At 50.8% G+C, this 25,429-nt stretch overlaps 2 protein-coding genes and 2 non-coding genes across 4 annotated transcripts; all 4 read left to right on the plus strand.

The window, feature by feature from the left end:
• Positions 1–9,334: 9,334 nt before the first annotated feature.
• Positions 9,335–10,688, plus strand: LOC125533737 (annexin-like protein RJ4). The gene is made up of 5 exons (XM_048697099.1): positions 9,335–9,410; positions 9,537–9,682; positions 9,752–9,970; positions 10,059–10,274; positions 10,392–10,688. The coding sequence occupies exons 1-5, from the start codon at positions 9,335–9,337 to the stop codon at positions 10,686–10,688; spliced, it is 954 nt and encodes a 317-aa protein (XP_048553056.1).
• Positions 10,689–18,909: 8,221 nt separating this feature from the next.
• LOC125539074 (treacle protein-like) lies at positions 18,910–21,734 on the plus strand. Its single transcript, XM_048702443.1, has 2 exons — positions 18,910–20,234; positions 20,328–21,734. Exons 1-2 carry the CDS (start codon positions 19,191–19,193, stop codon positions 21,555–21,557), a joined length of 2,274 nt encoding a protein of 757 aa, XP_048558400.1. The 5' UTR covers positions 18,910–19,190; the 3' UTR covers positions 21,558–21,734.
• Positions 21,735–21,959: 225 nt separating this feature from the next.
• Positions 21,960–22,033, plus strand: TRNAT-AGU. The gene has a single exon. It is a non-coding gene; the product is annotated as a tRNA-Thr (tRNA).
• A 409-nt stretch (positions 22,034–22,442) lies between these two features.
• TRNAT-AGU lies at positions 22,443–22,516 on the plus strand. The gene has a single exon. It is a non-coding gene; the product is annotated as a tRNA-Thr (tRNA).
• Positions 22,517–25,429: the final 2,913 nt, after the last annotated feature.

Raw genomic sequence — 25,429 nt, forward strand, 5'->3', positions numbered from 1 at the left:
GCCGAACGGCATGGTAATATAACAGAAGCACCCGAATGGAGTGATGAAAGCTGTTTTGATCTCGTCAGGTCCATACAGACGGATCTGATGGTACCCGGAGTAGGCGTCTAAAAAAGACAGTCGCTCACATCCCACAGTCGAGTCGACTATCTGATCGATGCGGGGGAGAGGAAAATGATCTTTCGGGCAGGCCCGATTGATATGTTTAAAGTCAATGCACATGCGAAGTGACATGTCCTTCTTGGGGACCATGACAACGTTGGCGAGCCACTCGGAGTGGTAGATTTCTCGGATGAACTCCGCTGCTAAGAGCCGAGCCACCTCCTCGCCAATAGCCTTTCTCTTCTGGACGGCGGACCGTCGGAGATGTTCCTTGACAGGTTTTACTTTTGAGTCGACTCTTAGGCGGTGCTCAGCCAGCTCCCTGGGAACACCCGGCATGTCAGAAGGCTTCCATGCGAAAATGTCTCAGTTCTCACGGAGGAATTGGATGAGCGCTTCTTCCTATTTGGAGTTGAGTGTTGTTGAGATATGAGTTGGAGCAGCGCTGGGATCGGTCGGGTGGATGTGAGCTGTCTTCGTTTCGCCAGACGACTGAAAAGTTGATTCTGTAGCGGGCTTCTTGGCTCGCAACAAATCACTCGGGTCTGCAGTCTTCTGGTATTCCTGCAGCTCCACCACTGCCATCTGAGCATCAGCGATCTTTGAACCTTTCTGAAAACATTCTTCCGCTTTCTTCCGATTGCCCGTGATAGTGATCACACCTTTGGGGCCAGGCATCTTCAGTTTGAGATACACATAACATGGTCGGGCCATGAAGCGTGCATAAGCCGGCCTGCCCAAAATAGCGTGATAGGCACTCTGGAAGTCTACAACTTCAAACGTCAACTTTTCTTTGCGGTAATTCTTGGAATCACCGAAAACCACATCAAGAGCAATCTGGCCGAGTGATTCAGCCGTCTTCCCAGGAATGACTCCATGGAAACTCATGTTGCTGGTACTGAGTCTGGACATCGGAATGCCCATACCTTTCAACGTCTCAGCATATAATATGTTCAAACCACTGCCACCATCCATCAAGACATTGGTCAGTCGAGTGCCTTCAACAACTGGGTCGACCACCAAAGCTTGCCTCCCAGGGGTGGCGATGTGCGTTGGGTGATCGGACCGGTCGAATGTTATGGCAGTCTGAGACCACTTCAGATAACTGGCTGTCGCCGGAGCAACTATATTCACCTCTCGGTTGATAACTTTCAGTCGACTTTTGCTTTCAACATCAGCAAAAATCATCAGGGTGGAATTGACCTGAGGGTATCCATCGTCACTATCTTCCTTGTCCTCAACTTTGTCCGACTCCTTTTCCTTATCTTTGGGCTGCTTGCCCTGGAACTGCTAGATCAAGAGTCGGCACTGTCGAGTGGTATGTTTTGGGTAAATGAAATTACCCTCTTCATCTTTCTTGGTGTGGACGAGACATGGCAAATCCAACACATCATTTCCATCCTGGTCTTTAATTTTCTTGGGGTTCCAAGGTCCTTTGGGTTTCCCTTTAAACTTTCCTTGGGTTACAGCCAAGGCTTCCCCAGGAGCAGCTGGCTCGGCTTTCCACTTCTGTTTCCGATTGGAATTTCCTCCGGTTTCTTGAGCGACTGACTTGAGCTTGCCACTCCTGAGTCGATCCTCGTCTTCATCATTAGCGTACTTGGTGGCAATCTCCATCATCCGATTCAGAGACATATCTCCGGTCCGACAGAATTTCAGATTCAGTTCTCTGTACTTGACGCCTTTTTTGAAGGCACAGACTGCTTGGTGGTCAGGCAGATTCTCTACCGTGTGATGTAACGTGATCCATCTCTGGATGTAATCCCTCAAAGTTTCATTCGGCTTTTGCACGCAAGACCGCAGTTCAGTCAGCCCTGCCGGTCGCTTGCATGTTCCTTCAAATGTGGTGACAAACACTCGGGCGAGATCTTCCCAAGTGTAAATGCTGCTGGGTGCTAACTGGTTCAGCCATGCTCTGGCCGAGCCCTCCAACATGAGAGGCAGGTGCTTCATGGACACTTCATCATTGCCGCCGCCAATCTGGACGGCCACTCGGTAGTCTTCAAGCCAAGTATCGGGCTTGGACTCACCAGTGAACTTGCTGACTCCAGTCGCCAACCTGAAGTTGGGAGGAATCACAGCGGCCCTAATGGCTCTACTAAAGCACTCTGGCCCCGAAACATGTGCTCTACTGCTGGTAGGTGCATCTCTGTCGTGACCTTCTCGGTGAGCTCTGTTCCTGTCGACCAAACCTTGAACGAGAATGGATCTCGCATCAAAGCCTGGCTCCCTGGAGTCGACTGAAATCCTTCTCCCAACACTACGAGGACGCCTATCATCCTGCTGTCGAGGCGCATACGACCCGCTCCTCGGGGGAGGGGTGGGCACTCGACGTCGATCATCACGATCGAATCGGTGATCATATTGCTCACGGTTCCCGTACTGATTACGCCGATCCCCACGTCCCTCATGCCTCGGGGGCGATCTTGGGCTATGAGCTGACTGGACTATGTCTGCAGCAACGGATCTGCTGTGAATCCTGTTCCACCACTGAGAAACAGCGGAATTCTGGTCTCCTGCTGCCCGGAGTAACGCTCTAATCTGCAGCAAGCCTCTGCCAGCCTTCGACTGGGAAGGCTGAATCGACTCTGCTATACGGGCTGCAGCCGCTAAATTCTGAATCGGAGTTCGATATACCTGCGGGGGCAGGAAGAGCTGACGTCGACTGGATTCGGGAATCCATTGTCGCGCACGCTCGTCGAGTGCTCGCTGGAGGTTCTCCAGTCGAGTGCGCTCGTCCAAGTTTGCCAGGCGCGCGTCCTCCAAGGCACGATCCTCGGGGGTTTCTCCGACGATAGGAGTGTGCAGCGCATCCATGTTCCGGCGACGAAGTTCTTCTCTCTGCAACGACGTGAGAGGCTCGGGGAGATATTCCTCATGGGGACGCGACGGGTCGCCTCCACCCGCGCCTCCGTCGGTGCGGGGAAAACCGGGAGGACTGGGCGGTCTATCGACCATCAGAACCTCCGCCGCTGGATCACTGTTGTCGCACTCGGAGGCGGTCTCTCTAGAGCCAGTCGACAGATCGAACAGGCCGTAGAGGGATTCGTCGGGCTCGATCGCCGCGACTTGAGGGGTGGCCGACTGGCATGCCACCGCGTGTCTCACCCACCCCTGAAGTCTCGACCGACCGGAGCGCTTGTGCCGGCGGGAAACAGGAAGGGAAGACAGCACAGGAGCCGACCGATAGTGGGTCGACGGTTGCCGCAAAAGGATGCCGCGGACGCACGCGCGAAAGTGCGTCGCCCCGCGGACAGGGAGCGCGTCCACGTCGAGCGGAGCCTCCTGAAGCCAAGCGGAGTCGTCGGCGATGAACGTGAGCGCACCGAGACGGATCTTGCGGCCCTCCACCAAAACTCCGCCGGAAACCATGATGATTCGGATCGGAAAAGATCGCAACTCCTCCAACAAATCGCTAAAACACCTGCCCCAAGGTGGGCGCCAACTGTCGTGGTTCTAAGTCTGACAGTAATGTAGGGGGGTAAGTATGGAGAGGCAAGATCTTAGCTATGGAGAAGTTGTAAGCACACGAGGTTTACGAGTTCAGGCCCTTCTCAGAGGAAGTAATAGCCCTACGTCTCGGAGCCCGGAGGCGGTCGACTGGATTATGCGTGTATGGTTTATTAGGGGCGTTACTGGTAACGCCCCTAATAAAGTGCTATGATGACCATAAAGGCTACTTAATAACCGACCGTTAGCATGCGAAGTGCCTTTAGGTCTCCTGGCCGTCGAGTGGTTTGGTCTTGGTCGAGTGATCGCTTCTTGGTTGAGTGTCTTCGAGTCTGTCGAGTGGAACACCTCCAAGTCGATTGAAAGGTGATTTCTTCTAGAGATGTCCTTGGGTAGGGCAGTTTGGACAGGTCCATGACCCTACCCTAGGTACATAGCTTCGTCAGTATGCCCCCCCCGTCTTATGACGACTTGCGTATTTTTGGGTGCCTTTCCTATCCCAGCACTGCCGACACTGCTTCTCACAAGCTTGCACCTCGATCTATCACTTGCATCTTCATCGGCTACCCCTCCAACTCCAAGGGATATCGGTGCTACGATCCCGTCTCCCACCGTGTGTTCACTTCCCGGCACGTTTATTTTGATGAGCATGTGTTTCTATTTCACCAGGTACCCCCGGCTGTTCCTCCCGCCGCTGGTGATGCGGGCTCCTCGACGCCTCTCCCAGGGCGCTCACGCGTCTCTCTTGGCCCGCCCCTGGCTTTGAGGTGCGCCCCCCCCCCCCGCATGCGGCGCCTCCTACAGTCGCGGCACTGACGCCCCCGATGTTGGCGCACGCGGCTCCTTCGGCGCCCACGGCGCCCCTGGTGCCCCCGATGTTGGCGCCCGTGGCCCCCGCGGCCCCCTCGGCGCCCCCGGCCGGTCCGGTCACCCGCGCCCGTACGGGTGTTTTTCGCCCGAGCTCGCGCTACGCCTCGGATGACTACGTTCATGCGGCGTCCACCTCTGAGCCGTCGCCATTGCCGTCCTCCGTTCGAGGCGCTCTTCGTGACCTCTCTGGATGGCTGCGATGCAAGAGGAGTTTGACGCCCTGTTGCGTGCTACCTCTTGAGCACTGCGTTGGTTTCCCCGAAGAGGAAGGGATGATGCAGCAAAGTAGCGTAAGTATTTCCCTCAGTTTTTGAGAACCAAGGTATCAATCCAGTAGGAGGCTACGCGCGAGTCCCTCGTACCTGCACAAAACAAATAAATCCTCGCAACCAACGCAAATAGGGGTTGTCAATCCCTATAGGGCCACTTACGAGAGTGAGATCTGATAGATATGATAAAGATAATATTTTTGGTATTTTTATGATAAAGATGCAAAGTAAAATAAAGGCAAAGTAAATAACAAAGTAGTAGGAGATCAATATGATAAAGATAGAACCAGGGGCCATAGGTTTCACTAGTGGCTTCTCTCGAAAGAATAAGTATTCTACGGTGGGTGAACAAATTACTGTTGAGCAATTAACAGAATTGAGCATAGTTATGAGAATATCTAGGCATGATCATGTATATAGGCATCACGTCCGAGACAAGTAGACCGACTCTTGCCTGCATCTACTACTATTACTCCACTCATCGACCGCTATCCAGCATGCATCTAGAGTATTAAGTTAAAAACAGAGTAACGCCTTAAGCAAGATGACATGATGTAGAGGGATAGACTCATGCAATATGAAGAAAACCCCATCTTGTTATTCTCGATGGCAACAATACAATACGTGCCTTGCTGCCCTTACTGTCACCGAGAAAGGACACCGCAAGATTGAACCCAAAGCTAAGCACTTCTCCCATTGCAAGAAAGATCAATCTAGTAGGCCAAACCAAACTGATAATTCGAAGAGACTTGCAAAGATAACCAATCATACATAAAAGAATTCAGAGAAGATTCAAATATTATTCATAGATAATCTTGATCATAAACCCACAATTCATCAGTCTCAACAAAACACACCGCAAAAAGAAGATTACATCGAATAGATCTCCACAAGAGAGGGGGAGAACATTGTATTGAGATCCAAAAAGAGAGAAGAAGCCATCTAGCTAATAACTATGGACCCGTAGGTCTGAGGTGAACAACTCACACTTCATCGGAGAGGCTATGGTGTTGATGTAGAAGCCCTCCGTGATCGATGCCCCCTTCGGCGGAGCTCCGGAACAGGCCCCAAGATGGGATCTCGTGGATACAGAAAGTTACGGCGGTGGAATTAGGGTTTTGGCTCTGTATCTGATCGTTTGGGGGTACGTGGATATATATAGGAGGAATGAGTACGTCGGTGGAGCAACAGGGGGCCCACGAGGGTGGAGGGCGCGCCTTCCGGCCTCCTGTTTCGTGCCTTGACGTAGGGTCCAAGTCTTCTGGGTCTTATTCGATGAGAAAATCACATTCCTGAAGGTTTCATTCCGTTTGGAGTCCGTTTGGTATTCCTTTTCTTCGAAACCCTAAAACAGGCAAAAAACAGCAATTCTGGGCTGGGCCTCCGGTTAATAGGTTAGTCCCAAAAATAATATAAAAGTGGATAATAAAGCCCAATAGTGTCCAAAACAGTAGATAATATAGCATGGAGCAATCAAAAGTTATAGATACGTTGGAGACGTATCATTGCGCAACCGGATGTGGCAGCTTGTTCCCCGGCACGCCAACGTGATTACCGGGAAGTGGGTCTTTAAACACAAGCTCCGTCCTGATGGTACCCTTGATCGCTACAAAGCGCGTTGGGTCGTTCGTGGCTTCCGACAGCGTGCTGGCATCGACTTCGCCGACAACTTTGCTCCGGTCGTCAAGCCCGGCACGATACGCACGGTTCTCCACCTTACGGTCTCCCGTGCTTGGCCGGTGCACCAGATGGATGTCTCCAACGCCTTCCTCCATGGTCACCTCGAGGAGAAGGTCTTTTGCCAGCAGCCCATCGGGTTTGTTGACCCAGCGCTTCCCGACCACGTGTGCCTGCTTTCGCGGTCCTTGTACGGACTCAAGCAGGCTCCGCATGCTTGGTACCAGTGCATTGCGGCGTTTCTCCACCAGCTTGGGTTCCGCTCTACCCGCTCGGACGCCTCGCTCTTCATCTATCATCAGGGCTCTGACACGGCCTACTTGCTACTCTATGTCGACGACATCATCCTGACGGCATGTACGGCTGGTCTCCTCAGTCGGCTCACGACTCGTCTTCGCGTTGAGTTCGCCATCAAGGACTTGGGTCCTTTGCACTACTTCCTCGGTGTCGAGGTGGTGTGCCATCCGGATGGCTTCTTCCTTCATCAGCGGAAGTACGCTCATGAGCTCCTCGAGCGCGCTGGCATGCTTAACTGCAAGCCCGCCGCTACGCCTGTTGATACGAAGGCCAAGCTTTCTGCCACGGATGGTTCTCCTGCTTCGGATGCTACTTTCCATCAGTCTATCGTTGGTGCTCTCCAGTACCTCACTCTCACTCGACCGGAGATCCAGTATGCCGTGCAGCAGGTGTGTCTTCATATGCATGCTCCTCGTGACGTTCATTAGGCTGCCGTCAAGCGGATTCTCCGCTATATCTGTGGCACTATGGATCTTGGCGTCACGCTTCACGCCTCCGCCGACACCGCCCTCACTGCCTACTCTGATGCAGACTGGGCGGGCTGCCCTGATACTCGTCGCTCCACTTCGGGCTATTGTGTCTACCTTGGACCCTCACTCATCGCATGGTCGTCCAAGCGGCAACCTACGGTCTCTCGTTCCAGTGCTGAGGCTGAGTATCATGCAGTGGCAAACCACGTCGCCGAGTGTTCGTGGCTTTGCCAGCTGCTTCAGGAGCTCTCTTGCCTTGTTGACCATGCCACGGTGGTATACTGCGACAATGTCTCGGCGGTCTACCTCTCCGCTAACCCGGTGCATCATCGACGGACCAAGCATATTGAGTTGGATATTCATTTTGTTCGGGAACAAGTGGCCCTTGGCCATATTCATGTTTTACACGTCCCTACTTCCCAACAATTTGCAGATATCATGACCAAGGGCTTGCCTACGGCGTCATTTGAGAAGTTCCGGTCTAGTCTTTGCATCAGTCGCGGTGCCGCTTCGACTGCGGGGGGTGTTGAGTATATGTGTTATGTGCATATTGTGTATCGGGCCCGCCTCCTAGTTTCTTGTATAGTTGAGGTCTGTGGCCCACTTTTGTACATCATATATACGTGCCTATGCACGAGAGCAATACATCGTGCAATCATAATCTCATACAATGCCAACTATTCGAACCTCGGAATGCATCTTTGTTTTGACTTAATCCCTCATTGTAGCTCTTGTACTTTTGGCAAGTTTTGCTTCCATGGTTACTTCCTTCAACCATAGTTTAAAATTGGCAACTAAATTGAAAATCATTTATTTAACACCCCCTCCCAATACATAATGATTGGTCACTCATCATGGGTGACATGGTTTCCATAGGAAGCGAGGCAATCACTTGCTCCCTTTGCTCACCGGAGGGGGTTGACACGCGCGACCATCGGACGAGGCCTGGATACTATAACGTCGGCATGAGAAAACTAGGTCTTCCACATCGGAACCGAGAACCTCAACTGGAAGCTATATTCTTCATGGTCTATATATAGGGCTACATGGTAGTATCATATCTACTAGACTTGAGAAGGAAGGGCTCTACATGGGTCACAGCTGCCGCCAAGTGGTGACTAGCGAGGTGGTGGGAGGGAGAGGAGGGGACACACACGAAGGGTCTCACGGGAGTAGGGAAGTTCATTTCTTTCACAAATAAAGTATAAACGGAGATACTCATATACACTCACATCCTTTCTCTATGAGCCTTTAGAGTGACTGAGCCAGTATATCTTCAGATTCATGAAATCACCACAAGCCTCACATAGTCGCGTACGGGAATGTAGTCTCGTACGGAACGAACATCCTCAAAAAAGTTGAAATAAATCAATGAAAGAAAACAAGGAACTTGAATCCGAATGGGCTGGTCCCATCACAAGAAGCGAACCATGTGAGAGCCACAGTCAGTTCACAAGAGTAGGAAATTTGAGGCAATTCCTTGAGCGGTTGCCTTTTTTTTTTTTGCACGGCCAAATCTGGCGTTGACAATTTTCTACCCTTCCATGGTTGTTGAGAAAAATCTTATCTTGTAAATATACTTTCTGTAAAAATTTGTGTAATAGGATAGTTTTCTATGGTATTTTATTTATATAATAAGCTCTGTAGGATTCTCCCTAGAAAAAAAATGGAAAAGTGTTGTAGGGTTCCCTCCCGGCCGTTACCATGGTTTCTTTGTTGAAAAATGAGATACTAAATGCATGAAAAAGCTCACCAACTAAACTCCTCAATGCATAGGACCATATGTGCTTAGCTTCTTGTTCGGCAATCAAACTCTCTCATTAGTGTTTTGCATAGATCCGCGTGCTTGGCATCATTTCTGCTGGGTCATGAAAGTGCTCTTTCTCCTTAATTGTTTTGTCACATCAGATTGTCCTATTCTTATACACCACGAAGCATTGAGAAGGGTTAGTTTGCTCTTTCGAGTTTCTTTTTTCCTTTCCAGAACCGCAAAGACCAGCTATAGCTGTAACACACAGTTTTAAATGGTTTTTAAGACTCAGTAAGCCAACAGGAACCGTTGAATTACCAATCGGTTTCACCCATAGTTTTTATGCTCACTAACTTTTATTTTGGTGGTTTCAGAGTTCGCCTCCGTATAAATGCCAACAGAGTATGCGTGCTCATGAAAATCAGATTTGCAGGAGAAGAACGAGAGCGATGACCACGATCACAGTTCCTCAAGTTGTCCCTTCTCCGGTTGAAGATGCTGAGGCGCTCATGAAGGCCTTCCAAGGTTATATTATCCCCGGAATTTACCTCGCTGTTTCGGTTCATCGATTTATTCTAGTGCATAGGTCCTGAATCTTGGTCATAACCTCGCAATATGTGTAGTGATTTTTGCAACATTTTTGTGGTTCAGGATGGGGCACCGACGAGCAGGCAGTGATCTACATACTAGCTCACCGGGACGCGGCCCAGAGGAAGCTGATCCGGCAGGCGTACGAAGAGAAGTACAACGAGCTCCTCACCGACCGGCTCCAGTCTGAACTTTCCGGCGATCTTCAGGTGACCACACATTTTCAGAATCTCCCTTTCTTCTTCTAATGAACCAGCGAGTGATCTTGGTGACTACAGACAGCGATGGGCTACTGGGTACTCGACCCCACGGAGAGGCAGGCCGTGATCGCCAACGCCGCCACGAAGTGCATCGACGAGGAGTACCCCGTGATCGTGGAGATCGCGTGCGCCAACTCGCCCGCCGAGCTCCTGGAAGTGAAGCAGGCCTACCACGCCATCTACAAGCGCTCGCTGGAGGAAGACGTCGCCGCTGGTGCCACGGGAAACCTCCGTAACGTATGATATCTGGTTGTCACTAGAGCACGCGACAAGGGAAAGCTCTGTTCCCCAAACTAATGGCGATCCCTGTCCCTGCTGTGTTCAGCTCTTGGTCGCCCTGGTGAGCACCTACAGGTACGACGGCGACGAGGTGAACGGCGGGCTGGCGAGATCGGAGGCGAAGATCATTCAAGCGGACGTGAAGAACGGCGTCACGGCGGACCACGGGGAGCTCATTAGGGTCCTGGGCACCAGGAGCAGAGCCCAGCTCGGCGCCACGTTCAACTGCTTCAGAGATGAGCACGGCACCACCGTCACCAAGGTCCGGTCACCGCCCATACATAACCAAAAATCTGCTAAATTTCTTCAGGCTTTGGATCAATTTATTAGGCGATGATGTGGTCAATATATAATGCCATCTGTATCATCCATCGGCTAGGCCCTGCTGCATGGGTCCGATCCGACGGGCTACGCGCGCGTGCTGCGGACCGCGGCGAGGTGCATCGCCGACACGGACAAGTACTTCGCCAAGGTCCTGAGGAACGCGATGCACAAGTCGGGGACCGACGAGGAGAGCCTGCTCCGGGTGGTGGTGATGCACGCGGAGAAGGACCTCAGGGCCATCAAAGACGAGTTCCACAGGAGGGCGTCGGTTGCCTTGGAGCAAGCCATCGCCAAGGAAACCTCCGGTGACTTCAAGACCTTCATCATGGCTCTTGTTGGGACTAGCCAATAAACCATATGCATCCAAGAATAAGATCTCTGCTTTTTACTGTCTTCCGTGTTGCAAGACTTCAAGTATCTCAATTAATGAATAATGTCTAGGTAACTAGATATAATAGCTCCTGTGTTGCTGCGGAAATTGGTTGTAATAAATTTTAATACTTTGTTTGTGTGAAAGAAGAATATTTGGATTAACAATATGAAAAATAAAACTGATAATTCATAGTTATTGAATTTTATTATCGTCGTATATCTGTATTTTCAAAAATATAATCATATACTCCTGAACAGCTGAGATTTTTTTTCTAATAAAATTTTGTCACTCATAAGGTGCCACCAATCACACCAGGGTAGCATCCTCCACGCTCACATTTTTCTTCGATAAAGACCGTTCTTATTGACTCATATCGTAGCATCGAGGGATACAATCATCATGAGTGCACACCCAACCTCTGCATAATTAGGATACACACAGCCAACATAAACGCATATACAGAAAAGATCGCGCCGGCAAGGAGCAATGCCCATGAACGAAAGAAAACCGATGAAAACAATGATAGTCGCGATCATCGGCACTAACCATATCATGACAACACAAGACTTACAAGAAAATGTTCTCCAAAAACGACGCCTCCAGAAAGGGAACGACGCGGCCATCGCTAGATCCAACTATCGAAGGTCAGATCGTGGGTTTTCACCCTGAAGATCAAGCCTGAGCAAACTTCAAGAAATGACTTTGCTAAGGTAACGACGCATAGAACGCCGACATTGCCAGGTATAACACACTAGAGTGACACATAGGATTTTCACCCTGAAACTTGAGACTGGGTACTCAGAGAAGCACCACCCAATCAAAGTCATGTGTTGTTTCCTCCACTTGCCACAATCCCCACAGTTGCATATGCGCAAGAGGCACTAGTAACTTCACGACGAAGTTTTGATAGAGATGAAGGACATTGCAGCCGCTGAAATTCCAAGTTCGGGACGCTCCGGAGGTGTCACACTGTCCACACAAAGTGGCATTCTGTGGCTGATCTGCATTAGACGACATAACCACGCACAACCGCTAGCCCTGTCGTACTCGCCTGTTGAAGCAAATCATACCAAAAGGGAAGGACCTGACCGTTGACAGGCATTGCCCAGAGAGACATAGACGACGAACCATCTGATGCGAGAATTTCCGCACCAGTCTGATCACCGGCCAACATCGCCCTTGACGTCGGATTGAATGGGCGACGCCCTACAGTAACCGCCATCTAGTAGATGCCGCAACCATGGATCAATCGTTGGGCGGTCATCCTCGTCCGGCACTGCCAAACACGCGCAACCAAATTCGTTACGTCTGGACACGAACATAGGCAGCGCTTCGACAGTGTGGGGGATGGCGCTAAGTTGGGTCTTGGTGGCAATGCCATCAAGGATGAAGATCATAGGTCGTTTCCCAAGTAGAAACAGGCGCAACCGCTACATTTTCCTCCTTCATGGCGTCCACCTTCGCTGCGCTGTCTTCCAAATCTACAGGAATGAAGCCCCGCCGTCGTCGTCAGCCGCACAGGCAAGCTCGATGGCGTCGATTGACGGCGCTGAGGGGAGGCTGCACGGCGCGGGCTCACGGAAGAAGTGGATCGAGGACCTCCCAAGTCTAAAAATTTGGGAGAGAATTTTACTTCCCGGCCTCTGCACCAACTAGCGGTGCACACAACCTTTTTAGTATGAGTACCAAGATTTTTATCTTGAAGTGTAGTTTCACCACACGTCAGGCTTGGTCCACAATGGTAGCTTTTCAAAATCAACCGCTTCAATCCTCGTTCTTGTCTCTTAAGAAATTTGAAATGAACGCAATGCTATACGCTTGCAGAACACCTCCACGACGCCTAGCACCGTCTTTCTCCAACATCAAGAAAGAAGAGACACTCTGGATTGAAGGAGGGGCATGTTATGCTCACAACAGAATTCTCCCTCTCAATTGGGGTTGGTACAAATTGGGGAAGGAGGGAGGAGGAAAGATACTAGGGGAACAAAGTGGTTGGGTTATCCTTCTGTTGCTTGACGCCTCTGTCTTCCTCCTCTCGCTTCATATAGCTCGCTCCCTTGCCGTGCTCTGCTTCTCCTTCTCTTGGGCTTCGAATTCTCTTGCCAGCCTTCGGTTGCGTCTTGTCGCTTTGGGCCGTCGCCCTGGGCCGGCCCATGACATGACATTCCCCACCCCTTGAGCAGCGACTTGCCCCCAAGTTGCCAGGACAGGGAAACGACGTTGCAGCCTGAACGCGTCTTCCCAGGTGTCGTGTGTGTCTGGCCTGCCTGCCCAACGTACCTTGACGCGCGGTGTGGTCTTGCCGCCGATTGGTACCAACTTGGTCTGCAGAATGATCTCGGGAGTGAGCAGTTGCAGGTCCTTTGGAGGTGGAGTGTTGTCCTCGACGATGGCCTCAATATTGGGTGGCAGACATTTCTTCAATTGCGACACATGGATAACGTCATGGATCTTGGACTGTGGCGGCAGCTCCAGGCGATAGGAGACCGCCCCAATCTTTTGCAGCACTGTATAGGGACCATAGTACTTAAGAGCGAGTTTGTGGTTGCGCCTTGCTGCCAGGGAGTTCTGCAAATAAGGTTGGACTTTCAGATACACTTTGTCGCCCACTGCAAATGATCTCTCGCTGCGATGCTTGTCCGCTTGGCATTTCATCCTCTGCTGCGCTCAGAGCAGATGTTGGCGCAGCAGCTCGAGCGTGGATGCCCTCTCACTTGCTAATTCCGCCACCTCGGGGTTGGTTGCAGGTGCCTCCAATGCAAATGGTCTAGGGGAATACACATATAAGGCTTCGAATGGGGAGCGACCCATTGTTGTATGGAAGGATGTATTGTACCAATGCTCCGCTAAGGGCAGCCACCGCACCCAACGAACCGGTGTGTCATGAGCAAAGCACCGCAGAAATGCTTCCATGCATTGGTTCAGTTTTTCCGTTTGTCCGTTGGTCTCCGGATGCCGTGCTGAGCTCATATTCAGAATTGTATCCGAGAGACGGAAGAGTTCTTGCCAAAACAAACTGGTAAATACCGGATCACGATCAAAGATGATACGGAAAGGCATACCGTGCAGACGATAAACCTGATCGAAGAAGACTTGCGCCACTTGCTGGGCTGTATACGGATGCTTGAGGGGAATGAAGTGGCCATATTTTGTTAACTTGTCGATAACCACCAAGACGACGTCCATCCCTTGCGAGCGAGGCAGCCCTTCCACAAAATCCCAGCTCAAGGTATGCCACGGGTGGGGTGGAATGTCGTGGGGTTGCAGGAGCCCTGGCTGGCGACAGTGCTCAACCTTAGCACGCTGGCAAACTTCATAGTGCTGCACATAATCAGTGACCGTTTTCTTCAGGCTGGGCCACGCAAATAAGCGTCTGATCCGTTGATACGTTGCTAGTACACCTGAGTGCCCTCCCACCGCGCTATCATGCATGATTTTGATGATATGTTGTTGGGCCAGCTTGTTTGTTCCAACCCACACTCGTCCCTTGTAACGGAGAACACCTTGCGATAGGGTGAATCCTTGGCTGTTGTCAGAAGAGATGGCCAATTCAGTTAATAGTTTTGTCGCTTGCGAGTCCTCTGCATAACACTGGACCAATTGATCCAACCAAACAGGTACTGGAGCAGAGATTGCCAAGAACGGCTCCAACTGGGGACGACGAGATAATGAGTCAGCCGCTGCATTATGTACTCCTTTCTTGTACTGGATGGTGTAATCTAGTCCCATCAGCTTCACAAACGCTTTATGTTGAATGCTCGTGCTCAATCGTTGCTCAGATAAGTGCCGCAATGCCTGGTGATCAGTGTGGATGATGAAGCGTTGATGTTGCAGATACGGGCGCCACTTTTCCACTGCCATCAATAATGCCAAGCATTCTTTTTCATATGTACTAAGAGCCTGATTTTTGGGGCAGAGTGCCTTACTCAGATATGCTAATGGGTGACCTTGTTGCATCAGGACTGCGCCTACTCCATCCTTGCAAGCGTCTGTCTCAAGGACAAATGTCTTGGAGAAATCTGGAACTGCTAGCACAGGTGCGCTGATCATATTGCTTGTTTCAACAGGGTAAATGCCTTGTCCGCCTGCGGTGTCCATTGGAAGATGAGCCCCTTCTTTAACAGTTCTGTTAGAGGGCGGCTGATGATCCCATAATTCTGAATAAATTTGCGGTAGTACCCTGTGAGCCCGAGGAATCCTCGCAATTGCTTCAAGTTGTTGGGCACTGGCCAAGCTGCTACTGTTGCTACCTTGGATGGCTCTGTGGCCACACCGTCAGCTCCAATAATATGCCCCAGATACTCCAATTTCTGATGGGCAAACACGCATTTAGATCTTTTGATAACGAACTGGTGCTCCTGTAGTTTCCTGAAGACTTCCTTGAGCAACTTAATATGTTCCTCTAGAGTTTTGGTATGCACCAAGATGTCGTCCATAAAGAGGAGCACCCCTTTGCGCAACAGATCATCGAAGGTGAAGTTGACCACTCCTTGAAAAGTGCTTGGGCCTCCAGTGACCCCGAACGGCTTAACCAGAAACTCATACAATCCTTGGTGGGTGCGGAAGGCTGTCTTGAACTCTTCCCCTTCGGCCATACATATCTGATGATAGCCTGACAGCATGTCCAGCTTTGTAAACCAGCAGGCACCTGCCAACTCATCCAAGAGCTCATCGACTATTGGCATGGGGTATTTGTTTTTGACCGTGATTGCATTCAACATCCGGTAGTCGACGCAAAAACGCCGGGAGCCATCCTTTTTGCGCACAAGTAGCACCGGAGAGGCGAAGGGACTGGTTCTCAATCTGATGAAACCTTGGCTGAGCATCTCTTTAATCTGCCGTTGAATCTCATCTTTCTGTTGCGGCGTATAGCGATACGGCCGAGCACTAACAAGCTGGGCTCCTTCGACCAGTGGTATCCTGTGATCTTGTGGGCGTCGAGGCGGCAAACCTGAAGGTGCTTGGAACAGATCTTGGAACTCCACTATAAGAGCCGCAATCCCTGGTGGCATGTCCATTTCCGAGGGCCGTACCGACGTTGCTGTAGTGCTCGATGTCAGGGCTTGCAGTTCCTGTTCCTGGTGAATTGCACGGACCTGAATACCGTGTTGTACTGCACCTCGGCGTAGCAACCCTCTCATTTTCCTTGGTGAAATCTGCTTGCATTCAACGCCATTGTCCTTGATTCCCGACAGAGATATGCGTCGCCCTTCATGCGTGAAGCGCATTGTTCTGTTGCGCCAATGTATCCACATAGGGCTGTGCTCCTCCAGCCAATCGGCGCCCACAATCAGATCATAACAGCCCAAGGGTAATACCTTAACATCTTGCTGAAATGTATGCCCTTGTGTCCACCACACCAACTTAGGAATCCATTGCGGGCTTGTCAATGTGGATCCTCCCGCCACTACATATTGTGCTGGTGCCATCTCCTGGGGTGTCAACCTGAGATCAGCCACAAGTTTGGCATCCACGAACGAGCAGTTCGCACCTGAGTCGACCAATATCAGTATCCGACGCTTGCCAATCATGCCGTGTAGACGCATAGTGCGTCGTTTAACTCGTGTCTCCGTTTGTAGGGCTGCCGACATCAACATCACTTCCTCGTCAGAGCTCGAGTCCGAGAGGTGTTGCAGATCAGGGGGGTCGTCCAGTTGCAAGACCTCAAGCAATTCTTCCATGACATGAATAGGCACCTTGTCTGGGCATTTGTGACCTCGCGCCCATGGATCACCGCAGGTAAAACAGAGATTCTTGGCCTTTCCGTAGTTGCGCAGGGTTTCCAGCTTCTCTGCCATTTTGCGTGAATCATCGGTACTCGAGGACTGCTTGGTTTTGTCCCCATAGGAGCTTTGCTTGTGCTGTTGGCGGAATGACTTAGTTGAAGCAGAAGAAGTGCCTTGATCATGCGCCAGCTCCGCTTCCTGCAACAACGCCAAACAACTAGCAGTATCGACGTCTTCAGGACGATGCAAAACTACAGCAGCACGAATATCAAGACACAGCCCCGATGTGTAACGTTCCACAAAGAAAACTTCATGAGTATGGGGATCAACTAACAGGATTTGATGTTTCAGTGTGTCAAATTTTGTTGTGTAATCCTCTACCGTGCCTACTTGACTTAGCAGCAACATTTGTCTCATGTAAAATTTGTGTTTATCGCGTCCCCATTTCTTTCTAACTGAAGTGCAGAACTCCTGCCAGGTTGCAAACGCCCGGCGCTTCTGAATCATTTTGAGCCAGAGCGCAACATTACCCACACAATTCAGAGAGGCAAATTTGACCTTCATCGAGTCGGACACACTGTAAATCTTGAAGTACGACTCACAATTATCAAGCCATACTTGATAATCGGTCCCATCAAACTTGGGGAAATCCATTTTGGGAGTGCTACCAAGATGAGGACGATGTGGTGTATGTGGCTCTCTGTCGAACAGGTTGGGTGCGGGTCGCATACCGTTGTCCGGAGGCAGTCCGGGGAATCGTGGATCCCCGAGAACTGACCCCCGATGTAGCAGATGCCCGCCGTGCCCATGGGGCCGATCCACGCCGTCCGTGCGTCCTTCCACCGTGGTTGGCGGGACGCGGTTGTTGGCTGGACCTTGAGGTGGTGTGGGCGACGCTTCCAGCGCATCCAGACGCGCCGACGTGTCCTCTGCATGGAGTTGCAGGAGGGAGGCGGACTCGCTGAGGGATTTGGCTTGTCGAGTCCATGGTCTTCATCCGCGCGGTGACGCCCTTGAGCTGCTCGAAGATGGAGTCGAGCTTGGCGTTCGTCTCCACCCCTTGCTGCTCCACGGTGCCCATCGCCGCCGAAATTTGGAGCTCCACAACACTCGGCCCCCGCTTCTTCGGCGCCAGATCGCCCACCCGAGACGGCAGTTCCTGCCGAAGGATAGGAATTACAGCAGCAGACGGATCTGCTGCTCACCCCAATCGAACTGACGGATCACGCACGAATCGATGAGGAACGAACCGACTCCTGATACCAATTGTTATGCTCACAGCAGAATTCTCCCTCTCAATTGGGGTTGGTACAAATTGGGGAAGGAGGGAGGAGGAAAGATACTAGGAGAACAAAGTGGTTGGGTTATCCTTTTGTTGCTTGACGCCTCTGTCTTCCTCCTCTCGCTTCATATAGCTCGCTCCTTTGCCGTGCTCTGCTTCTCCTTCTCTTGGGCTTTGAATTCCCTTGCCAGCCTTCGGTTGCGTTTTGTCGCTTTGGGCCGTCGCCCTGGGCCGGCCCATGACATGACATGGCACGTGACCTTAGAATCATAATGCTGGAGAGTAATTCTTTGTATTGGCCACAATCAGTGCTTGTTCTTTACTTAAACATGTTCTCCATAATCAATGAAATGCGGCAAAACCACCAATTTTTCAACAACAAAGAATCGCCAACACCGGCCTGAAAGGGTCCCAGCCATACATTCCCGTCACTATTTTGGCAATTGCCGATCCCGTTAACATGAAAATCAAGGTTAGGTTAGAGATGCAACAGGATGGGACACGTGAGACGTGACAGCCGTGCCGACTGCCGAGGCCCTTTCGTTCGTCCAGCTTTCCAGCTTTGGTTGTTCCGTGACAGTGCGGTAGGCCCCCCGGCTGCAGCGGCACTGATCAAATACTACCACATACTTTTGTCTATGCTGCGTGCTCTGCACTTTGGATTCCGTTGGTCGAAAATACGGCGTATTTTGAATCTCACAAGCCGCCGGTACGAAGCTTTGCCGTTGGGTCCGTACGAGATGGAGGTGACGTTCGCGTTGCGACGGTGGCACGCGCGGTCAAATGCTGAGCCAGGGTCAACGGATCAAGGGTGACGGAGGCGGACCCATGGTCCATCCTATCCAGATGTGATTCGAAATCGAATGACGAGATTCAAATCGTACTCATCGCAAGCTGCGGTTCAATTCTCCATGACACGTGAAGACGAGATTCTCTCCCCGCTGAGGCCAAGGAAGAACGACGACGCTGCTGCAGCCAAACTCGAATACTCGAATCAGCATGACACGTAGCTCTGGACGTGCTCCCAACACAACGGTCGATTCTTTGCGTTCAAAAAATACTCCACATATACAAATAGTAGAAAATGTCCGGTCTCAATTTGAATCGAGACGCCTACAACCGGGGGTAGTGGGCGGAACCATTGGCCGCGCCCACAACGGCTTTCTCCTGTGCGCACCGTGCGCCGCTCGGGCCGCGCACAGCCCCCGACGCACGGAGCGGCCACAAAATTTTGAAATCCCCTCGAGCTCTCTCTCTCTCTATCGGTCACCAGACGCCACTGCCAGCAGCCACTAGTAGGAGTACAAAACACTCTCTCCGAGGCGCACTTTACTGTAATCCACTCGCCCCAAAGCTGTGTCCTGCGTGCGCTCAAACGCCGGGCACCACCTCAGCTCAACTCCGGCCCACCCCCACCCTCACCCTCACCGCTGCTCCGCCCCCAAGCCCCAGGTCCCGGATCCGTCGGAGCTAATGGGTCTCTGCCTCAGCAAGAAGCAGCAGCAGCAGCGGCGGCAAGAGCAGCAGCCGCGCAGTGCGGCCAAGAAGAGCGGCAAGGACGCCGGCCCGCTAGTGCCGGAGGTGAAGAAGGCGCCGACGACGGCCAAGCCGGCGCCGTCCAGGAAGGCGACTGTGCCTAGGGCGGAGGAGCCGGCGGCGGACAAGCGGACGGTGTTCGTGGTCAAGGCTGCCGCCGCCGCCGCGGCTGCCGAGGTGGCGAGCGGCGGGGAGAGCGACGGGGTGAAGAGGGCGCCCCCAGCTCCGACCGCGCCGGTCGAGGAGGCAGCGAAGCCGGCGGTTGTTAGCAGGGTGCCGGTGCGTACCTCGAGCTGCACCAAGGAGGAGGTGGACGCGATTCTGATCCAGTGCGGCCGGCTCAGCCGCAGCTCGTCGGCGTCGGGGAAGGCGGCTGCGTCGGGCGAGAGCGGCGGGGGCCACCGCAGGTACTCTGGATCCAAGAGGAGCTACGACTTCGACCGGGAGAGGAGGGCTGGGGGCGTCGACGACGAGTGCGACTGGGACAGGCTGGGCGGCGGCGCCGCCGCGTCGAGGCCCTCGCCGCGCCGGAGGACGCCGGACCGTAAGCGGTCGGCGAGCCACGAGAGCCGAAGCGGTGCCGGGAGCGGGAGCAGGAGGGTGAGCCGCTCGCCGGGACGGCGCGGCGAGGGCGCACCCGCGGCGGCGAGCTCCGTGGGCATCGAGCGGTTCGCGCGGCAGCCCGGGAAGTTGGTGTCGGTCCCGGCCCGAGAAAAAGGGCGCGCGCCGTCGCCGGTGAAGGCTGCACCGGCAGGGAAGAGGTATGCGTCGCCAACCCTGAGGTCCAACTCCCCCGCAAGGGTGGCGGCCGTCGCGAATGAGAACGCCGGGGTGCCGCCGACGCACGGGCCGTCGCTGAGCCGAAGCTCGTCGAGGAAGGCCGATAACTCGCCGTACCGTCGCAACCCCATGTCGGAGCTCGACGAGAACGCACTGGCCAACAACCACCACACCACCAACAACGGCAAGCCCCAAAACAAGGTAAGGATCAATAAAATCTTCAGTATTTAGAGCATTTTAGCCATCAATTTTGTCCACCAAATTGCTCATCAAATCCTTCAATTATGCGCGCAGAAACCCATCGAGAGTGTCGCTGCCGTTTCACAGAGGTTAGGGGAGCGCTGCCAGATCACGAAGGACAAGGCGGAGATCATGGAGGAGGCCGTGGCGTCGGACACCAAGGCACCGTCCGCGAGGATGAACGCGACGCACACGGTGAGCATTGTGGCCGAGAGCGTCGTCAACAACACGAGGGCGGGGCCTGGGTGCCGGTCGTCCCGGCGGTCCTCGCGGGACTTCGACCACAGCGGCAGTTCTTTCGCCTTCATGGAGGATGCCGTTGCGCCAGACACCAGAGCGCCGTCTTCCAAGATCAACGCGACGCACTCGGTGAACATTGTGGCCGAGAGCGTCGCGAGCACAAAGGCGGGGCCGGTGGGCCGGTCGTCGAGGAGGTCGTCCCGAGACTTCGACCACGCCTTCCTGAATGAGGCCATGGCGTCGGAGACAAAAGCACCGTCGTCCAGGATGAACGCGACGCACACGGTGAGCATCGTGGCCGAGAGCGTCGCCAACCCGAAGGCCGGGCCGGCAGGCCGGTCGTCCAGGCGGTCATCCCGCGACTTCGACCACAACGGCAACTCCTATGCCTCCCTGCTCCTCGAGGACATCCAGAGCTACCACCAGCAGAACGCCAGCGACACGGCCGCGGCGGCGCCGGCGTTCTCGCTCCCGGCGTGCGTGTCCAAAGCCTGCTCCATCCTTGAAGCGGTCGCGGACCTCAACTCCTCGCCATCGGAGAACAGGAGCTTTGAGCTCGACCGGTCGGCCGACGACAAGGGGTCGGCCAACGTGAGCTGCTACAGCGCCGGGAAGGCGGCGGCGGCGGGCACGCACGTCGTCGAGTCCGAGGTCGTTGTCAAGGACGACCTCATGGAGCCGAGCCTGCACAAGTACGTGTCCGTGCGGGACATCCGCGGCGAGGCCGAGCCGCAGGAGTCCGCCGGGAGCAACAGCTTCGCCGGCAACCCGTGGACGTGCTCGTGGGAGCCCAATTCCGTCGACTCCACCGACCGGACGTGGACGGCCTCGCAGTCCAACAGCGACGATGCCGAGCAGCGCAGCGGCGGCACGGTCGGCACACTTGAACAGTCTTGGCAGAGCAAGCAGGAGTCCGGTGTCCGTCCGCGGTTGGGCTCTGCCGGCAGTGCTCAGCTCGGGCACGGTGCTCAACGGGGCGGCGGCGGCGGCGGCGTCGCGCGATCCGATGCTCGGACTGCCTCGGCGAACTCTTCTAGCGCTTAGCAAAAATAACAATGCTGCTGTCATTTTTATGCGTTCTGGTTTTATAAACTTGTAGCAAGACGGCTTGCTGTTCTTTGATTCATTTGATAATATCTTGGCGACGTACTTGTCCTTGGTAATCCAATGACGAACGCTTGAACTATGAATATGAAACTTCTGAAATGGATTACGCACCTTCTTGTTTCCTAGTAGATACTATATTTTTTGGCATGTTTCTATGTTCAAAACCTATTATATAATTGTTCGTCATGTGATTGAACACTTCCAATTTGTTGAAACGGGTTATGAGATCCATCAATTTTAGATAGACTGATCATTACGAGATGAAACTCTGGTCAACCAAGAACAATTAGTTGATCCAGTAACCAATATATAGATTGGTTTCTAAAATTTGTCCGCAGCGCTTTCATAGCTCAGTTGGTTAGAGCACCCGTTTAGTAAGCGGGAGGTCTTGAGTTCAACTCTCAATGAAAGCATTTTTGTTTGTTTCATATGTTTTTGACTATAAGTTAGCAATAGATTTTGGCTTTCTAGACGTACTCAGCAATATTTTTATCATAGCATCGTTTCTATTCTAGAAAGACAATGTCTCATTTTTTTTTCATGAACTTCTAGGATCTCCTTGATTCACGTGATCCGTAGAACACACGAATAGAAACACCAAGATTAGAGTGTCATCTCCTGTTGCATTGACGAGTGTTAATATCACGAGAAAAACAAAATAATTTTAACAAGATATCTGAGTGGATGGAAATTTTCCTCCAAAACATAATGCAATGCCTTCTTGAGAATAAAAAACTCAAAAAGATTTCATCACACGAACCAAATGATGTACATATGAAAACAAGTCCTAAAGATTCAAATCCTCCAAAATCTATTTGTAGTGCTTTCATAGCTCAGTTGGTTAGAGCACCCGTTTAGTAAGCGGGAGGTCTTGAGTTCAACTCTCAATGAAAGCATTCTTGTTTGTTTCATATGTTTTTGACTAAGTTAGCACAGATTTTGGCTTCCTAGACGTACTTAGCAATATTTTCATATTTTTATCATAGCATCGTTCCTATTCTAGAAAGACAATGTCTCTCATTTTTTCACGAACTTCTAGGGTCTCTTTGATTCACGTGATCCGCAGAACACACGAATAGCAAAACACCAAGATTAGAGTGTCATCTCCCGTCGAATCCTACATGAATTTGTATTGAAGAGTGTTAATATCACAAGAAAAACAAAATAATTTTGACAAGATATCTGAGTGGATGGAAATTTTCCTCCAAAACATAATGCAATGCCTTCCTGAGAATAGAAAACTCAAAAAGATTTCATCACGCGAACCAAATGATGTACATATGAAGACAAGTCCTAAAGATTCAAATCCTCCAAACTCTCAATGAAAGCATTTTTTGTTTGTTTCATATGTTTTTGACTAAGTTAGCACAGATTTTGGCTTCCTAGACGTACTCAGCAATATTTTCATATTTTTATCATAGCATCGTTCCTATTCTAGAAAGACAATGTCTCTCATTTTTCACGAAATTCTAGGGTCTCTTTGATTCACGTGATCCGCAGAACACACGAATAGCAAAACACCAAGATTAGAGTGTCATCTCCCGTTGAATCCTACATGAATTTGTATTGATGAGTGTTAATATCACGAGAAAAACAAAAGAATTTTGACAAGATATTTGATTGGATGGAAATTTTCCTCCAAAACATAATGCAATGCCTTCCTGAGAATAAAAACTCAAAAAGATTTCATCACGCGAACCAAATGATGTACATATGAAAACAAGTCCTAAAGATTCAAATCCTCCAAAATTTCTTTATTTTTTCTTTGAATCAAAGAAGCCCTAACTATGTTGAGCTCATATTAGTAACATGATGCTTTCTCTATGTTGCAATCTCGCTTTTTTCGAGATAACAACATGAATTATTGATCAGTTACAAAATGAGGAATACAAAGATTGTCTAGAGGGTTTATGAACCAAACATAGTGTCAAACCACGATGGAGTTTGCCAGTCAAGCCAACCGATGCACTTCTTCGTTCAATTTTTGTCAACCATGCTGGAACCTAGACACTGTGAATTGTCATCATTGAACTTCAATCTTCGTGATCATGCAATTAATAAGTCGTCTGATGAGAATGGGTTTAACTTTCAACGAAAGCATTTTAATTCGTTAATCTCGCTTTGGACAAGGTTAGCACATATTTTGGATTTCTAAACGTATTTAGCAATACTGAGCAATATTTTCCTACTTCACATCATTTTTATTATATTAAGACATCATCTCTTCTTTTTTAGTGAACATCATTTTGTTTGAGCGTTAATGAACTTCTAGAGCCTCCGTTGGTTCAAGTGTTCCTCAAACCACAAGAATATGATAAACAAAACAAGATTAGAGTGTCATATCATATTGAATACTACAAATTTGCATAAAAAGTGTTTGATATGAAAGGTAAAGAAAAAGAATTGCTACCAGAGGTTTGAGTGGATAAAAAAATCTTCCAAAATATGGATTGCATTTACTGTTGGGAAAAGTAGTAGAAAGCAAAAAAATCGCTCTACGATCAACTAGGAACACTATGAAGATGTGGTTTGGATTGGATCGTTACCAATCCGAGTTGCAGCGGAAGAAGAGTCGGTGTAGATCTTACTTAAAGTCCCTTGAACAGTAGATGAACGAATCCTCGAATCGTCCATGAACAGTCTCTCGAACAAAAGACCGAAAGCACGACCTCTCCATGGATTGCAAGCGTACGGTCTTCACGTTCCGACATCGCTTTGCCAACCAGAGCTAATCGTCGCTGGAGAATTAGAGGGAAGAGATTAGAACCACACTAGACTTCTAATTATGAGGATTAGAGATGATCTAGATCTAGCTCTAATCGAAACAACTAGGACTAGAGGAGGCTCCAAAAACTTGTGTGTCGAGAAGTGCCAAAACCTCCAGTATATGTATGTTGGAGGGAGAGGAGGGGGCACCACAAGGGTGGGAGGATCACCCCCTTGCGACAGCCATGAGGAGGGGGGGGGGTCCCCCCTTCAATTCGACCTCCCGTGCGCCACCCTTACTTGGCCCAAGTGGCCCAATATGCTTTCCACCACTTGGCCTTTTAATGACTGTTCATATTAAATTAAATATAAAAGCCTCTTAACTATCATTAGAGCCTTATAATGTTAGTTTAACATCACTGGAAACATTTTCTGCATATATATATTATGTATCGGCAATATCCGGTATTGCCCGATAAAACCCGAAACCCTTCCGGTGACCCTAAAATGTTTCCGGTTCCACTCGAAACTATTTCAAATATTAGTGAAACTATTTCACAAATATTTTTCCATTACTCCTGTCCTACTAACACTCATCATATCATGATTACCTTAAACTTGTGACCCTGTAGGTTCGGTAAAACATAGACATGAACAAAACCCCTTTCATTCGATGACTGATAGCGCAACCGTGGACGTACATATCGAATCATATGAGTACATGAATGACATTTGAGTGGACCTTTGGTTATCTTGTGTTATTCCCTTTGCTTTGCGATACTTTATAAAACCTGAGGAGAGATATATAGGTATCCTCTTGAATCATACACATACTCGCTATATCGGTCTCCTTGTTACCGGTTTTGTTCTTCTTTCTCGTTGACATGTTTTGGCATCCCTGTGACCTAGTCACTTGTGTCTGGCCAGACGATGATGGATGTCGTCACACCAAGAGGGACCTAAGAATATCCCTCCATCGTCGGAGGAGCAAATCCCACTCTTGAGCTATCTAGTCCCTTGTCAAACTTTCTGATGAACCTGTAAGTTGTCGTTGTGGTCACTATTACATATGATGTTTGAGCAACCCCAAAGTTCATCATATA

This window comes from Triticum urartu, chromosome 2 (genome assembly GCF_003073215.2).
Source record: "Triticum urartu cultivar G1812 chromosome 2, Tu2.1, whole genome shotgun sequence".
NCBI lineage: Eukaryota > Viridiplantae > Streptophyta > Magnoliopsida > Poales > Poaceae > Triticum > Triticum urartu.

Bases quoted from the DNA above. Each gene is read 5' to 3' on its own strand.
- LOC125533737 (XM_048697099.1), top strand. From the start codon at position 9,335: ATGACCACGATCACAGTTCCTCAAGTTGTCCCTTCTCCGGTTGAAGAT. The intron at 9,411-9,536 runs GTTATATTATCC...TTTGTGGTTCAG, and splicing joins GCTCATGAAGGCCTTCCAAG to GATGGGGCACCGACGAGCAG. The intron at 10,275-10,391 runs GTCCGGTCACCG...TCCATCGGCTAG, and splicing joins ACGGCACCACCGTCACCAAG to GCCCTGCTGCATGGGTCCGA.
- LOC125539074 (XM_048702443.1), top strand. From the start codon at position 19,191: ATGGGTCTCTGCCTCAGCAAGAAGCAGCAGCAGCAGCGGCGGCAAGAG. The intron at 20,235-20,327 runs GTAAGGATCAAT...TTATGCGCGCAG, and splicing joins ACGGCAAGCCCCAAAACAAG to AAACCCATCGAGAGTGTCGC.